This window comes from Dermochelys coriacea, chromosome 7 (assembly GCF_009764565.3).
Source record: "Dermochelys coriacea isolate rDerCor1 chromosome 7, rDerCor1.pri.v4, whole genome shotgun sequence".
NCBI lineage: Eukaryota > Metazoa > Chordata > Testudines > Dermochelyidae > Dermochelys > Dermochelys coriacea.
The window spans coordinates 78,687,213-78,703,752 of record NC_050074.1 but is presented as its reverse complement, the minus strand read 5'-3'; the positions used below and the strand labels follow the sequence as shown (position 1 = coordinate 78,703,752).

Here is a 16,540-nt window from a genome sequence, read left to right as displayed (position 1 = left end):
ATAATGCATTATGGACCGATCTAAAGGCCAGGAGCATCTTTCCATTGACTTTAAAACACTTTGAATTAGGCCCTATGACAAAATCTCTGATAATGTCAAAACTATGAAGAACCATACATAAGGACTCTGATCCAAATTGCTTATATTTGTGCAGTGTTTATCCCTCTCTGCATTTTTTCTTTTATGCTAAATGATAACTAAGGGTTGACTATATTGACACTCATGATAGTGGGGAAACTTAAGACTTGAAGTAATGTGCTATTTTAAAGAAAAAGGGCTGTTTGTTTTAATGTAACAACTTTTGTCCACCAGGTGGCAATGTTTGCCACAGAATATACTTTCAAGATGATAAAGTAGTAAACATGACTTGGGTATGGCTTCACACAGCTCAGTGGAAACTGTCACTCAATGCAAACTGTCACTCAATGCATAGCAGCAGTCAAAAAGCAAATACTGTGTAAAAAAAAAAAATTTGCCTTCTGTAAATTAAGGAATACCCCCCCCCCCCCGTGGACTACTGGGTTTGGTCCGATAACCCCATCTCAAAAGGGGGAAATAGTAGAACCAGAATGGAGTCTAAAGAAGGCATAGAAAGACCAGCCCTAGAAGGAGAGCATGGAAAGAGTGGGACTGTTTAGAGAAATGTCAGAAATAACATAAGGTAAGTTCAGGTGCTCCTACTGACTTTTTCTCTTAATATAAAAGCAAGGAAACAATAAACTAAGCCAATACATTTAAAACTGATAAAAGCAGATGTATTTTACTTAACACAACTAACCTGTAGAACTCATTGCTGTATGAGAACTAGTGTTTTAACAGAATTCACAAAAGAACTAGGTGTTCGTGGAGTATGTTACATCCACAACATGGATACATTTTTTTAACATCCCCCAGCGTATTATAGCTAACTTCTGATAGGCATGAGGAAAAGATTGTCATGGGCAGTTTATTCCACTATTGTCTATTTGTGATTGTGGCACTTTTCTCTGAAGCATCTGCTGTGACACTTATTGTGGTGGGTTTTTTAATGGACTATGCTTATTTCAGTCAAATGAAGAGCAAGGTATCTATAGCTTGTAACTAAGGAGAAACTGAAGAGATTAGTCTTCGTACTACTGTAGCCACCCTTGTTCAATTTGTGGGGGAAGTTGTCCTGGAGCCTGACCTAGGCTGGAGAACAGTGTGAGAGGTTTCCTTTCAGGATCACTGTTTTGCCTGCTTGAGTACTCATCCTCAATGGGTAAGTTGCTTGGCATGAAGCAGAATGGATCAAGCCTAAGACTTGAATTATGCTTCAGTGGAGATGGCCAGTCCCAAAATGGTTTCCTGTACAGTGCCAGGAGCATGTCAGACAGCAACTGTGGCAGTTACATAAAAATGGTTGAAATGATCCTACAATACTTACTCTCTCTTCTTTGAGGGCTCAGAGACAGCGCAATTAATTAGGACCTTAAATAACTTTAGTTTGATTTCGCCATCGTTGGAAGGCATGCTAGCTTTTCAGTTTACATGTAAGCAATTGCTACTGTTGAATTTTAACTAGTTATATGAGTAAGAAGTCCATCATTCCCCTTTCTATGCATACAGAAGTCAGTGAACTACAGAATTTGATTGTCCATTTAGGAATACAGCAAAATTTCTTGAGTTGTGAGCAAATTCAAACCCGTTCCTTGAGCAAGTCCAGTGTTTTTATCTGCATTTCTTTCCTCCAGCCCTTGCCTTCTATTCAAGGAGAGAACAGACCCGGCATTGGGAAAAAAAGAAAATTTGCACAGAAGCTGAGAATAAGAGGGACCATGGTGTTCTCTATGCACTTCAGCAGAAAGCTGGCCCTAAAGCTGTGGGAACAAGCTCATTCTGTAGAGGAGGTACGGAAAATCATTGCACTTCTGCTTTGAGCCTTGAACTGAATAAGCCATTTTGGAATCTGTGTCGTATGGTTTCTGCTCATTAGGTGCATCACCTCTTAAAACTGTACAGACAATGTCATTTCACATACCACAACGACCCCTTGGCTCTTCAAGTTCTCTGTATGTACCTGAAAGTGAAAGGCTGGAAGTTGTGTTCCATTTTCCCTTATCACCAGCTATTTTTAGCATAACAAAACTTTATAGTTCAATTGACTGGCACTTTAATGTTTGTAAAGACTATTTTCACCCACTCTTAGTGTTGAATATGACTGAGTTTTTTATTTTCATAGGCTTGGTGACTGATTTACAGATGTAAACAAATATTTCCTTTTTGTGCAATTAAATACTGCCCACTAGCATTACTTCCATTCATGCACCTCTGAAGAACAGGATACTTTTTCCTCAGGTTTTTTAAGCAATGTATTTTTTTTAATATAGAAACCCAGAGTTAAATTTGATGCACCTTGATTAGTTATGTAAACAAAATCTAAAATTCCCCACAGAACAAAACTTGGTTCCTTCATAGAAAGTTTATATATTTCTCCTGATTGATCTGAGGTTAATATTGTCAGGAGACAAGAGTGTGGCACATTAATTCATCTAGATATGGTGTAACTTATACACCTCTCCATTAACAAAATTGTGCATAATAAAATGCTTACAATCTGAATGAATGATAGAAAGCATCTTTCAAGCTGAAGTGGCAGCCATCTGGCAACCATAAGTTAAGTTCTGCATTGTTTATGGCATTATAGATACCTATTACACATAGCATTACTTCAAAACCCTGAAGGATTGTGTTTGAAATGTTTTCCAAGCAGTCATTTGGTTTGAAATGTCAGGAGAAAGACGCAAGAGCTTGCATTTACCAATTTATGGTACTCTTAAGCTCTGTGATTGTGTATTTCACAGTGACAGTTGCTGTAATGCCTTTTCTTGCACAGTAGGATTGTGTTAGATGTTGGCTGCCCTTGGATCATCATTGTCCTGGTGGTTTTCCCTTTTCTCATTTTGCTTAACTACATTTCATGAGCACTTATGGTCTTCATTTAGCTGTTCATAAGTCCTTTCAGTATATCTTCAGAGAGCTCCAGGAGAGGGAGTTCAGGTGATGGAATGTCCAAGGGAGGAAGATTGGGTATTGGAATGTCCTTAGCTTTCCCTGCATTTGCTGCAAACTTCTGCCAAGTTGAGGCTGAAGTAGTAGCAGTTTCTGAATGCTGCTGTAGACCCCATAATTCTGACTTCTCCACAAAATCAGCATCTACATCCAACTCCTTCTCTACTGGAGCTTTTTGGAGTTTAATCCTTTCTGCTTTTAGTTGTTTATTTTCTCTTCTTAATCTCTCATTTTCAGCTACAAGAAATTCCACATGCCGTTTTAAATCTGCAATTTTGGTTGCCTGCTCTTCTATTATCGTTTTGTCATCTTTAGGGGCTTTGTTCCCAATACACACTTCCATTTGCGCCTCTCTTTTCTGAAGCAGAAATAATAGTGTATCTGGCTCCCTGTCAAAGACACCCTGAGTTTCCAGTAGATGCTTATTTGCAGAAGGACTGTATTTCTGAGTAACAGGAACCAATATGTTTTGGTCTTCAGATTCTTCAGCGGATGGTTTATAAGAGGTCTGAAGGTGTTCAGCTATATCCTTTTCTGCATTCTGCTGGGCTTTTAGCCTTTCCTCTCTCTTTGCCCTTTTCCACCTCTCCTGGATGAGCAGTAACTGTTTCATGTGACTATCCCTTTGTAATTCCAGTGATAATTGAGCCTGTCCAAGAAAAAGAAGATTGATTAATTTAACACATAGGCCCTAATCCTGCAAGCATATGTGTGAGTAAAGTTACAGTCATGCTTAGTGTTTACAGAATTAGCACCCTAGCATGTCCTGGAGAGGAAACCTCTTTCTCTAGCTTCCGCAATGCAGATTCAGGCATTATGCTATCAAACTCACTGTAACTGTAGTCTGTGATATGGGTGACTACTACATTTTTGGACATCTAATTTCTCTTTCAATCCATATGGACACTTTTGAAGGGAGGAAGTAAAAGTTTGATTGGCCTATGACCATCCACAAATGTACTGGGATGAGATGTCTTACTTGGCCTGTAATTCAACACATGTATTTTTTTAAATAAGTAGCAAATTTTTGTTGTAGTATATGGCTAGACCACTGTGTTGACACCACCACTAAGCAGCAGAGACTGCTACAGTGAGATTACATCCACATTTTCAAACTGACCCTCTATTCTGAGTCACTCCAATTGTTGAACCATTGGGGTGGATGTTCCAGGCTTGGCTGAAAAGTGTTCCATTTTTGGATGAAATTTTCTTCATAGTTTAGCCATGTTTAACCAACAATAGTAATAGGGGAAGTGGGGCAATGTACTTTTCCCCAGTCATAATGGCAATTTTATAGACTGAATCAGAGGGCGTGCATGACTTTAAAGCCTGGTGACTCAGGTACTCGAAGATCCAAGTTCAAATCCCTGCTCCAATGAATGGAACAACTTCAACAAGAGATGGAAAGACCTGCTACAACATATCCCAGTGCACTTCCCTGCCATGGAGGTGACCCAAGTTCAAATTCCTGCCACACACACACACACACACACACACACACACACACACACTCTCTCTCTAGGTCCAACCCAAAATGGATATTTAGTTTTCCCCAAAGAGAATTCTCTTTTCTTTTGTGGAATTGCCAGTGAATCACAATAAGGGGTTATTCACCAAGCTCTACTCCACCCTCCTCCTATCTGCAGCTACTAAACTTGGGCCTTGGACAGCCAGGCATAAATTAGAGCAGTGCAGGTCATTCAAAGTAGGTAGCATGACTATATGGTGTAAGAGGTATGATCACACAATTGGGACATGGTGTAATAAGCACATGCCCAAGGGCCAGAGTTAGTGTGTGTGTACAATACCACCTTCAACATTTCCCAGCTGTGGAATGCAAGCTAAATGCAATCTCACCTGCTCAGATTGTGTCAGCTTCATGGCTTCAGCAAGGTATGCTACACAAAAAAAAAAATTGGTAAATGCTTAGGCCAGGATTGTGAAAATTAGAACACTTTTTTTGAAAGCTAAAGACTCACAAGTTTAAGTATTTTAAAAAGTTTTCAGATCTTATCATTTTGTTCACTGAATCCACACACAAAGAGGGGATTACACTGGCAAACTATTGCTGGGAATATGCATACTGCTTTTCAAATGCATGTCTGCCCTTAAGAGCTTTAAGCCTACATAGTATTAAAAGGTAACTGCTTCCATATTATCATCTTTGAAGCAAAGCCTCTTTGCTCATCCTGGTATAATATGCATTGCATATTTCCATGTACGGTTCTAACTGCTTCACCTCTGAGGAGAGCACTACCAACGCAATTTCATTACAGCCTTTCCAGATCAAAACGAAGGTGTGCAGGAAGTCCCCAAAGGAGAAGCAGCAGCATCCGCCCCCGCAGTACATAAGGAAGTGACAAAGCTAGGGCCTAGAGTCTTATTTATATCCATTTAAAGAACATATAAATGAAATACAAAAACACTCTACAGTAGAATATCACACTTTTCTTTGACTGCATTACTGATTGGGTAGGGAAGCAATATCCATGGCTCCCAGCCTGGATACAAAAAAATAATCAATGATTTTTCTAAGTGCATTTCTTTTTAAAATTAATTTTTAATTTTACAACTTTTAAGGCCTACATTTACTATAATCTATTAATTAAGTATTCAAGCAGTAGATATTTGCTGCTGCTGAAATTTTAAAGAAAACCAATCCACTGAACTGCTGGAAGTCACTTGCTAACCACCTGAAACCAGAAGTGGTTGAAATGCTAAATCAGTTTTTCACAGCAGTAGCCCCTTCTCCAGATGCAGAGAAGGTTTTCTTCTTTTCAGTTTCCATTAGTTCAAGGTTAAAGTGACTGGGGCAGGAATACAAGTTTCTCAGCTCCCTCCCCCCAAAAGTATATTAAAAACAAGCCTACAGCACTTGGAGAAGCCACCTATCTAGTGATCCTCCACACAAGACCCAGAAACTGCACCTATCTAGCCAGTTGTGCCTATAATGCAGCCACCTCCATCTCTCCAGAGCAGATTTCACCTGTTAAAAGGCAGCACCTGCACATTCACAAATCAAATGTGAACCTGAACACACATCTTTGTGAATAAGGATGGAAGACTGTCAATCATAGGGGCAGCCTGCAGAACTGACCTCATTACCCCTGAAGGCTGAACTTCCTCGGTAGAAATTGCTTTATCAGCAATAGATTCATTAAAAAAATTAAGATTGCTAACCACCAATTGACTGTTAAAGATTTGTGGCTAAATATTTCCCACATCATGCTGACAACTACCTACTCCAAGTAAGAAAGCTATGAAAGGTCAAAACTGAAGTGAAATTAAAGGCCACAGTTCCAAGAGAGACTTCCCACAGGGCCTCTAAACCTGTGTTCACATTTTTTGCATGTATAAAAACAGCATTTGTATGCAAATATGGATCTAGTTACTTGGCCAGAGCAAGTTTCAAGGCTGCTTTTGAAAACTGGGTCATAAATATCTTATGAAAAAGGTAACACTCACCAGCTGCTTTTTTGTGACAAGAAATTGCTTCTTCGTATTTCCCTGCTGCCAACAACCGGTCTGCTTTTCTACTCTGCTGATGAGCCTTAAAAGAAACAAAATGTTATTTTAATCAAAGCTAGGAATGGCTGGAGCTGGTTTTTATAGTAACTAGCTAGCACCAGATAATCAGATGTTCACACATCATACATCTTCAGACTCTTAACCCAAGATCTCCCATTCCAGCCTTTCCTATAATGCTCACCCACCGTAGGACTTTTGTGCACAAATGTACTGTGCAGATATGACAAAAGGTTTAACGCACAATGGGCCCCACAGTGAACAGCCCTGAAAAAGCTATTTCACAGTGAATATATACCACCCATTTTATAAAGTGGCAGTGACTGCAAGTCTTCACACACAGTACCTAACACTTGCAATGGCAAACAAGTGTCTTAAAGCAATGGTCCAAGACCAGTGCCAAAACAGCACTGCTGGTGTAAGGAACCAGCCACCAGTGGTTATTGCCATGAGCTATTGGAAACAATCCTCCAAAACTGTGGAGTTGTGTGCCCTAATGTGAGAGCCTGGAATCTTCTCATAAGCAATGTGTGAGATCAACCACACATGCACTTCTCTTGTGGGACCTGATGGTATAAGAGGGACTATAGCTCCCAACAGCTTTTCGTTTTCTTCACGATCCTGAAGAGCTCCCTGCACTCAAAGCTGACAAAACAAGAGAAGCGCTATCATTTGATGCTTTCCATAAAAGCCTCCAACTTGGTTAAAACTTTACAAAATTCAGCGTAAGCAGCCATACTTTACTAGCAATAAACTGCTTCATAGCAACAGAGTAAGAGTAGAAGAGTTTTAACAAAGTAGAACATGATTTAAGAGAGACTGTTTCTAGAGAGAGGTTTTTTGTTTAGGGCCTTATCAGTTATGTCAACCCAGTTGAGACATTTGGGTCAGTAGGGTAGTTTTTATCATCCAGTATTGAGCCGTGTGAACAAGGGCTCAGACTAGACTCCAGGATCTTTGTGACAATATTTAAGTGGTGTTTACCCACTTAGGGCTTGTCTATATGGCGATTTAGTGCAACCTGCTCAAAACACATGATGGAACTTTTAGTGGATAGCAGCAGGATCTATAAAGCCACTCGTGTGACAGGCTCATGTGCTGCAGATTCACACCCCAGCTTGCACCAGGCACTAAATTGCTGTATAGATAAACCCTTAGTATTGTCAACTTCCTACATTTTTACTCATCCCCACCTTTGTCTGAACACAGCAGAGGAAGGTGATTCCTTTTTTCTGCCAATATTCCAATGGAAAGATACTATTTTATTATCTCTTTCCATAGACTCTCACATGAGGTTATACCAAGGAAAAGAGCTTACTTTCCTGACAAACCGCAGAGTGAATTCACAAGTATGTTAACCCACAGATCAGTGTTTGTTTCACAAACAGCCATTTTCTATGCTTCACCCTTTGGCAAGAGAGGTTGGTTTGTGCATACAGTTACTTAATTTACTAAAATACTGTTTAGGAAAATAGGAGCCCTGCTCAGAAAGTATCAGAAATGGGACTCTAACAGGAAATGAGCTTGGTATCTTTCATTTGTAATACCTGTAGAACCCTCAACACGCTCAACTTTACAACTAGTTCTGTAGTTTCCCAAAGCAACACTTTCAATATCAAAATGGGTAGTCTTGGCCTGTCCAAGAGACAGGTCCAGAGAAGCCAGGTCAACTGAATGAGAAGACATTAAGTCCTGAGAAAAAAAAAGTAGCAAGTTCATTAATCAGAATTAAATTCAGCAGAACAGAACCCCAGTTCCATTTATGAATTAGCCTAGAATAATTTCTCCAGAAGAATTTTTTTACAGAAAAAGTGTCATTTAAAATTATGGCTAAATAGCAAATCACAATACATAACTATGTGAAAAGCCTTCTGTAAAGAAGTGTGGCCTGTCAGGTATTGATTAAACAAGTGAGTGATTAGAGGATTCCAAGCCTAGAATGCAACTCCATGTTAACTCCATTAACAAGAGCTGAACTGGGTCCTAGTTGAGCAATTAAGGAGGCATCACTCTTAAGCATATTAACAAAACAGGATTTTTTTTTTTTTAAACTGAGGGACAAAGACAAGTCCAAAGACAAAACCTTTACACACTAGATGTATCAACATCAGGATATTATATCATTCTACTATAGAGAAGCACTGATTTCCCATATGGAAGCTACTGGAGTAGTAGTAAAAGAAGGAGGAAAAAAAAAAAGAAAAACAAAGCAGTCATCTTGTCTACCCTTATTTGAGAAAAATAGGTGTTTCTGCAGTCAGTCATCAGGGAAAATTCTTATCTGTGCCTCCTCCAGCCAGTCTCCAGGGAAATACTTTATTCCACTCCTCCGGGTGTTTTGTCCCATTAGTTAATTTTGTGAGGACCTTGGGATGTTTTCATTCTCATACAAGAATATTCATCACAAGTGGTTGGTGGGTCTGATGTTAAAGAAAATTTTGATGTTCCATGTCCTAGCAGAAAGTGATATATAGCAGTACTTGGATGACTAATACCACATATCTGGACAGGCTTCTATATTTTGTTAAGACTATCTTGTGCATTCTTAGTACTAAATCACATTTTTGTACCCAACTAGTAGATAGTAGTAGGTGTCTGAACGATTTATATAGGCCTTTCTGATTTCAAAATCAAATACTTTTAGCTCAATAGAGTAGAGTGTAAAACAGCACCAGATTCAGCTTAGGCTAGAGCTCAGGGACAAAGGGAAGCAGCCTGCACCACCAAGCCTGTTGGAAGCCTGTTCAACTCTGGTGCACGTTAGAGCAGCTTTAGGAGCTGCTCCCATTTGTGCCCCTACACTACATCCCTTCCCACCCCAACATTGTTGGTGCAAGCCCATCATGGGACACTATGCACTGGAGCCTCTGTGGAGGTGGGAGTGCCAGAGCCAGCTCCCACAGAGGGCCCCATGGACCACTGATATTTGCTGGGGAGCTTATGCCCGCTCTGTAGCCCTTATGTGCTAGTACAAAGAGCCTGGCAGGGATGAACTCTCCTTATGATACTGGCTTTATGGAGCTAACCAATAGCCAGAACATCTCACTTTCAAAAAAGCCATTAACTTACAGGAGAATGAAAGTGGTAAGAAACTCAACCTGTCCAGAAAGTGGACACCAGAGCAAAGATACTAATGACTGGGTCCAGTTTGAAGGTCTCAGCAGCATGTGCTGCTGTAGATCTATATTTCTGCTTCCTCCTTCCCCTATCACTTGCAGGGCTGGGAAGAGCCATGGCAGAGTCAGCAGGACTTGGCAGCTGTATGGGTGACTAAGCTGTTAGCAAGCTGCAGCAGGAAGAAGTCCACTACTCTTTCTGCCTTCCATTGTGGGCAGAAATTTCCAATAGGCAACCTGACAGCCCTGTAGCAGGAGCAGATGCCTGTCCTCCTTAATAGAGAAAGGGGGTCTGACTGGAGGACGAACAAGATGTTTTCCTGTAGTTTTTTGAGAATAACTGTGCTTTGAAAACCAAAGGGTGGGCTGGTTACTACATAAAGTGTTTAGGCATATCACACTGCACTCCTGGAGGGCAGAGGAGCAGACAAGTTTCTAATATGGTTACAACTAAGTTGTGTAACATCATCCTCTGGCTGCAGTAGCGTCCCTTTTAAGGGTAATCCCCACATCTTGAAGGGAGCATGGAGACTTCAGGGAAGCACCAAACATCCCTCTACTTCCTCATTACTTCTTATGAGCCACATGGGAAGTCAATATTTCCTTTGAGTGGGATGATTAAGAACAATAAGACTGCCCCCTTCGAGGTAAGGAAAGATAGAAAGGTGCTTGCTTACTAATCTAAGTAAACTGAGCAGCTCCAGCTTTAAGTGGTAAATAGTCACATGACTCTTGCCTGCATGAATAAAGAGCAGTCTCTCCCAAGTGATCTCACTCAACTAGCTGCTGATAGAAGATCCTAGGACAGAACAAGTAAGATGCTATGTGATTTTTAAAAGGTAGATTTGTGAATTATTTATTTTCATACAGAGCGAATCGATTGTGGTCTCCCTGGAGCAACAACTTGATTGAAAATCTCTTCCCTTATGCATGCTTTGTTTTTCTGAAACATGGTGGAAATGTCTCTCTGGAAAGACTTTAGGCCACACAGAACTACTTTGTTTGAAGATATTCAGAGTTAACTGCAGAGCATCCTTCAGAAGCTAACAACTCATGAGGCACAGATTGCAGTAGGTTATACTTGCTGAGAGCGCTACAACTGAAATAAAAAAAAAAAACTAAAAGAAGCAAGGAGGGCTGAGGAAAGTTAATTTCAGGGAGGGTTTGTTTTGTCAAACTAAAATGACAGTATTAAGAACAACCTGTGTTCTGTTGCTAACACCAGCCTCTCGGCAAAAACTGCAAACATTCATGGGGGGGGGGTTCTTTTAGAATTGTTATTTTGGGCAAAGGAAAACCAAGAAATAAAGGGGGTCCTACAGTTGTAGACATGACTGAGGTTTAGTGGAGGTGACCATCCAGTAGAATTTATACAGTTACAATTCCAAGACATAACCCTACAAACAGGCTAGCAGGATTATATTACTGGCCTCCTGATCAATAAAAGGATAAAGACCAGGGCGTGATAATCCCACTTATTCAGAGTTAATAACTTTTGGACCAGAAAAAACTGGAATTCCCTGGAGCAGAAAAAGAGCACAGGCCCAGCACCACTGCTAGAGATGGTGCTAGTTGTTTTTGAGAAAGGAAGGAAGGAAGGAACTTATTCCTAAATAATACACAGAAATTAATTCAAGAAGTCACTATAGTTGAACCAATAAGTAAACAATCACCAAAAGCTAGCACTGTGATCCTACCCTTCAGAAAGGAGGATTTCAAGAAGTCAAAACCCTTAAGTCAGACTTGAGAAATCTAAAATCCTTAGGCTATTTAGGTATACCATGATGACCCAGAAGGCATGCACAACAAAAATGGGGGACACAAACAGAAAATGGTACAGTTAAAGGACTAAAGAAATTTGAGCCAACAGCTATCCTTCAGAAAAATGGAAATGCAGCCGAAGTGAGGCCAATAGAGAAAAGCATAATTATAGCAGACATGGGAAGGCATTAGATAAGCTAAGAGAGAAATCAAAGAATTTCTAGTTTATGTATTTGGCTATCAGTTGCAGAAAGACTACAAGAATTTTAAGGTCTACCGGATAAGCAAGATGTTAAGGGAGCAACAGGGCACTACAAAGCAGCTAAATTATTTCTTAATCAGTTCTCTTCACTGTGGAAATGGGTGAGATGCTCAACTTTTCAGGTAAAGAGATGACACAACAAACTGAAATTTAAACAGCAAAAAGTCACAGAAACATATGGTATTCACATCCAGAAGTTAATGAATTTTAGAATGAATGGTCTAAGCTGCTAACAAACCTATGCAATTTCACTAAAATGAGTGAACAGTTCTACACTGGAGGAAAGAAAATATTGTACATTAGGAAAAAAGTTACTGGGTGATCCTGACTTTTAGAGCAGTGAGCCTTACTTCAACAGATGGAAAACTAGTTAAAGCTGTAACTTACTTATAAAACACTTAGCTCTTGTCTACACTACGGGGGGAGATTGATCTAAATTATGCAACTTCAGCTATGTGAATAACTTAGCTGAAGTTGACGCACTTAGTTCTACTTCCCGCAGGGTCCACACTATGCGATGTCAACTCAAGACGCTCTCCCGTCAACTCCCCTTGCTCTTCCCATTCAAGTGGAGTACAGAAGTCGACGGGAGAGCGATTAGCAGTCAATTTAGCAGGTCTTACTAGACCTGCTAACTCAACCTCAGACGAATCGATCGCCATAAGTGAATAACCCCCCATAAGTGAAGACAAGCCCAAAGATACATATAAGGACCAACCAGCATGGTGCCTGTGAAAGAAGAATCAATTCAAAGTGGGTGTGTCCACAAGATGATAGCTTTCTGGCTCACTGAATCCCGTCCCAGGGCTCCAGTTTAGACAGATTAATAGGACACATGACAGAGGTAAACAATAAGAAGGTAAGTCAGACACTCAACTAACTTCTCATAATACAGTAACAAGAGCGAAGGCAAAAATGTAAAAGTGAGAGCAGGAAGAGGATGTAAACATGACATGATGCCTCTGGAAGTCATTGCCACAGGAGAGGCCAAGAGCTCAGTGGAATTCAAAAGGCATTGGTTGTTTCCAGGGATGAGAGGATTCATAGTTCCATCAGATAAGATACAAAGTTCTAAATTAAGGGTAAAAATCTTTGTACTTCAGGTTATAGTCCTTCATTAATGAGGGGTTAGGAAAATATTCCCCTATAAGCAGGTAATTCCATTACTTTTTATTTATAGGGTTTCTTGCACCTTCCTCTGCAGTTGTATTGGCCACTGTCAGGACACGAGTGGACAATATAGGTGACTACTTTCTTTACAAGAACTCCTATAGCACACACACGAGTCTAGAGAGATTATTTTTTGTCTGGAACTATAAATGGGTAGGGTGATCGCACTGCTCTTGTGGTCAGACCATCACCTCCTTGGCCTTATTCATACTTTAGTTAGTGCAAAAAACCTTACTTAATGGTCTGCTTTCAAATGTCAGGGACACCACTAAATGGTGACTCCTGTACAGCCACCCACAGTTATCACCTATTTCCCAGTCATTTACCACTCAGAACTCAAAATTGCTGATCTCTCGTCTTCTAAACCCACACTAGACCTTTCCTCAATTGCTGACTACAGTCCTATGTCTACTAAACTGCTTTTAACAGGTTCTGGAGTTTCTTGTCAACCTCTATGGCTCCTTCCTCCAGCACAATCTTCTTAATTTTCAGCCTGCTTGGACACCCATCCCATCACTAAATTACCCCTTATGCATGATTATTCACTTGTTTCTTGCCTGAGAGCACAGATCAACTTATTACTTGGCCTTAGACCTTCTCTACATGACATAACTTTAAACCTATTTAAATCTCAGATTACCCTAAGTGCCAACCGACTGCAGGCACTAGTATTTTGGTCTGAGTTCCTTATATCAGTTTAGCTTAAGTCAGTAAGGAATCTACTTTAAATCTATAAGGCACACATTAAAATAGAGTCTCTATACAATAAGGTTCCACCAATTTAATTAAATCAGTACTTCTCTCATGCAGACAAGGCCCCTGTGTGCATCTTATCCTGTTTCCGTAATCCCAAAGTGTTTCCTTCCCACGTCTTGTGTCACTCCCATAAGCATTCTACAAACGGCACAGTCATAATTACTCCTTATCCCAATCTTGATCTGATGAATCCGCTATTCATGCTTTGATTCCCTCTAACATTCTTCCCAAAATAGTTACTGCCACTTTTACCAGTCCCAAATCTCAGGACTAGTTCTAACTAGCTCTCAAAGGACTGAAATACAATACACCGGCGAAGGAAAGACACTTACAAAATGCTGTACACAAGTAGCTTCAAGTGTCCGGGTTATCTGCCTATCGCCTTTTATTTGCAGGGTGTATACATGCGCTAGAGTTCCTCACGCCTCGAACGACCGAGGATTTTCGAAGGCGTCCAACAGCACGTGTAACTCTCTAGCTGCTGGTTTCAGAGTAGCAGCCGTGTTAGTCTGTATTCGCAAAAAGAAAAGGAGGACTTGTGGCACCTTAGAGACTAACAGATTTATTAGAGCATAAGCTTTCGTGAGCTACAGCTGTAGCTCACGAAAGCTTATGCTCTAATAAATCTGTTAGTCTCTAAGGTGCCACAAGTCCTCCTTTTCTCTAGCTGCTGTTATATTATCACTCCGAGCTGACGTGGCTAGAGATGGTTTCTAATGAGGGCTACGGTCCTATTTTGAAGAAGGTGCAGCGCCAGGCCAGGCCAGGCCAGCCACCGAGTCCCCGGGTACTGCATTTCCCCCAACACGGGGACGTGCCCCGGACGTCTGTTTACAGCGGCGTCTGCTGTCCCGCTGGTGGGCACCCGAGGCTGGAGTTCAAGGCCCCTGCCGCAGGGCGCGAGGGGAAGGTCCAACCGCCTCTAGGAGCCTCCTCCACACCAGCCAGCAGGGCCTTGTCCTCGCCGGCGACACTCAGCCCCGCGCTGTGCCACGGGGGCAGCTCCTCCCCCCGCGGCGCTGGAAGCCGCTGCGCAGCCAGGGCCCCGGCGCGTTCACCCTCCCATTGCCCACGCCGGCCCCAGCCCCGAATCCTTTCGCGCTCCGCACCTGCCAGCGGGGCAGCCGCCGCCGCCCGCCCGCTGCCCAGCGACCCCTCCCCGCCCGGGGCGCGGCTCACCAGGTTGAGGGGCCCCTCCATCACCTCCATAGGCGGTGGGGGCTGCGGGCACATGGGCTCTGCGGCTACGTCCCGGCGCCCCTGCCCCAGGCTCGGTCTCCTGTAAACACGGCAACGCTTCCGCCTCACGCACGCACGCGGTGGCGTCACCGCGCCGCCCGGAAATCTCGCGAGGGCCACGTCCAAATGCGCAAATCCCACGAGAAGAGTGGAAGGTCTCCATGGTAACGGGCACAGGGCGATGCTGTGAGCCGCCGGCGGCGTATTTTCATTGGCTCGGAGGCGCGACTTGAACGTGACGGTTCGCGGGCGCGCGGTTGGAGGGGCGGGCTCTTCGGCGGAGCGGGAGCGGGAGGGGGAGGGGCAGGGATGCCATCTGACCCGGCTTCCTCAGCCGCCTCTGAGGCAGGTGGCCGGGGTATCCGCACGGGTGCGCGCCTCCCGGGGATATCCATGCGGGTGCCTGGGCGGGCGGGCGCGCCCAGGGCTAGCACTAGCTGCAAGGGTGGTGGGTGGCTGGGCGCACATTGCCCGGCCCGCCCGCAGTCCGGTTTTATCAGCCTCATCCCCGGTTTGTGCACCTCAGAGGTGGCAGCCCTCGGGGCTCTGCGGGGAGGACTCGGGAGCTGCCTGTGACTCCTCTCACTCAGAAAAGGTTAAAAGCTGGATCCCCCATCTGGCTCTCAGGTCTTGGCTCCAAGCCCGTAAATTGTCCTATCAGAATATCGTCCACATGTCGCCGCTCCTCCTGCACACGCCAACATGCCTCCTGTAGCATGAGTGCTGCAGAAATCCAGGTCGGGAACCTGGATGTTGCTGGAGGTGACCACATTTCGGCCCGGAGACTCCCAAATTCTAATATTTTGGTTCACTAGGAGTGGCTACACTTCTAATGGCTTTTGATAGTATCATTTTGGAGCGAGAGGGCTGGAACCAAAAATCAGAGCCCGAGTTTTTCCCTTTTGCCTGTTCATTGCAAATTATCGGTGCCCACCTACCTCCATAGCACTGTTGTGTGGTGCTTGTTCATTAATGTCTGTACAAGAGTATTTAAATTCTAGGGGTTAATTACGACCACTAGGAGAAAAAATGTGAAACTGTAGATAGAAGTTTCAAGAGCCTTCTCCAAAATCCAACTAACACTGTGGTATGATTAGAACAATGTAATTTGGGTTGCCAATGTACATATAAAATTTAAGTCATAAATAAATCTTGGGAAGAGGTTCTACATAGAACTAAGGATCCTAGCATATTCTTCCTAAGGGATTTTCTGTTAAATGTCTATTTTTAAATGTCAAAATTGTTGTTATTGGTACTGCAAAAACAAGAATAAAGACTCTAAACGCCCTTGACTTTTGTGTAAAAATTGCATGTGACTTTGTGAATCTTGAGAAGTGGGAACGAATGACTGAAATTTAATTCCCATTGTTAGAAATGTGTGCCTAGTAAATCTCCTATTGCTGTAACTGCCATCCTAATATATTTATAGACATTTTTATAATCTTATACTATTCTGGGTCATGTTGAAAAATAAAGTTTAAAACACTTGAATATGAGAATTCTCTCATGGAATTTGTGAAACCCCTTAATCACGTTGCTGGCACAACTCTATAATGCTCTGCTGTAAGAGGATGTAACATATTTAATCGCTGTGTAATCTTTTCAGTCTTTTTTTTGTTATGTGTTCCTACAGTGCCTACCACAATGTGGCACTAACCTTTGAATGTTACCACAGTAATAC

General features: G+C 42.3%; 1 protein-coding gene across 1 annotated transcript; it reads right to left on the bottom strand.

Moving 5' to 3' along the window:
* Window positions 1–733: 733 nt before the first annotated feature.
* On the bottom strand, window positions 734–14,983 carry NRBF2 (nuclear receptor binding factor 2). Its single transcript, XM_038411491.2, has 4 exons — window positions 14,800–14,983; window positions 6,496–6,580; window positions 4,888–4,928; window positions 734–3,679 (listed from the first exon to the last, which is right to left on the bottom strand). Exons 1-4 carry the CDS (start codon window positions 14,851–14,853, stop codon window positions 2,960–2,962), a joined length of 900 nt encoding a protein of 299 aa, XP_038267419.1. The 5' UTR covers window positions 14,854–14,983; the 3' UTR covers window positions 734–2,959.
* Window positions 14,984–16,540: the final 1,557 nt, after the last annotated feature.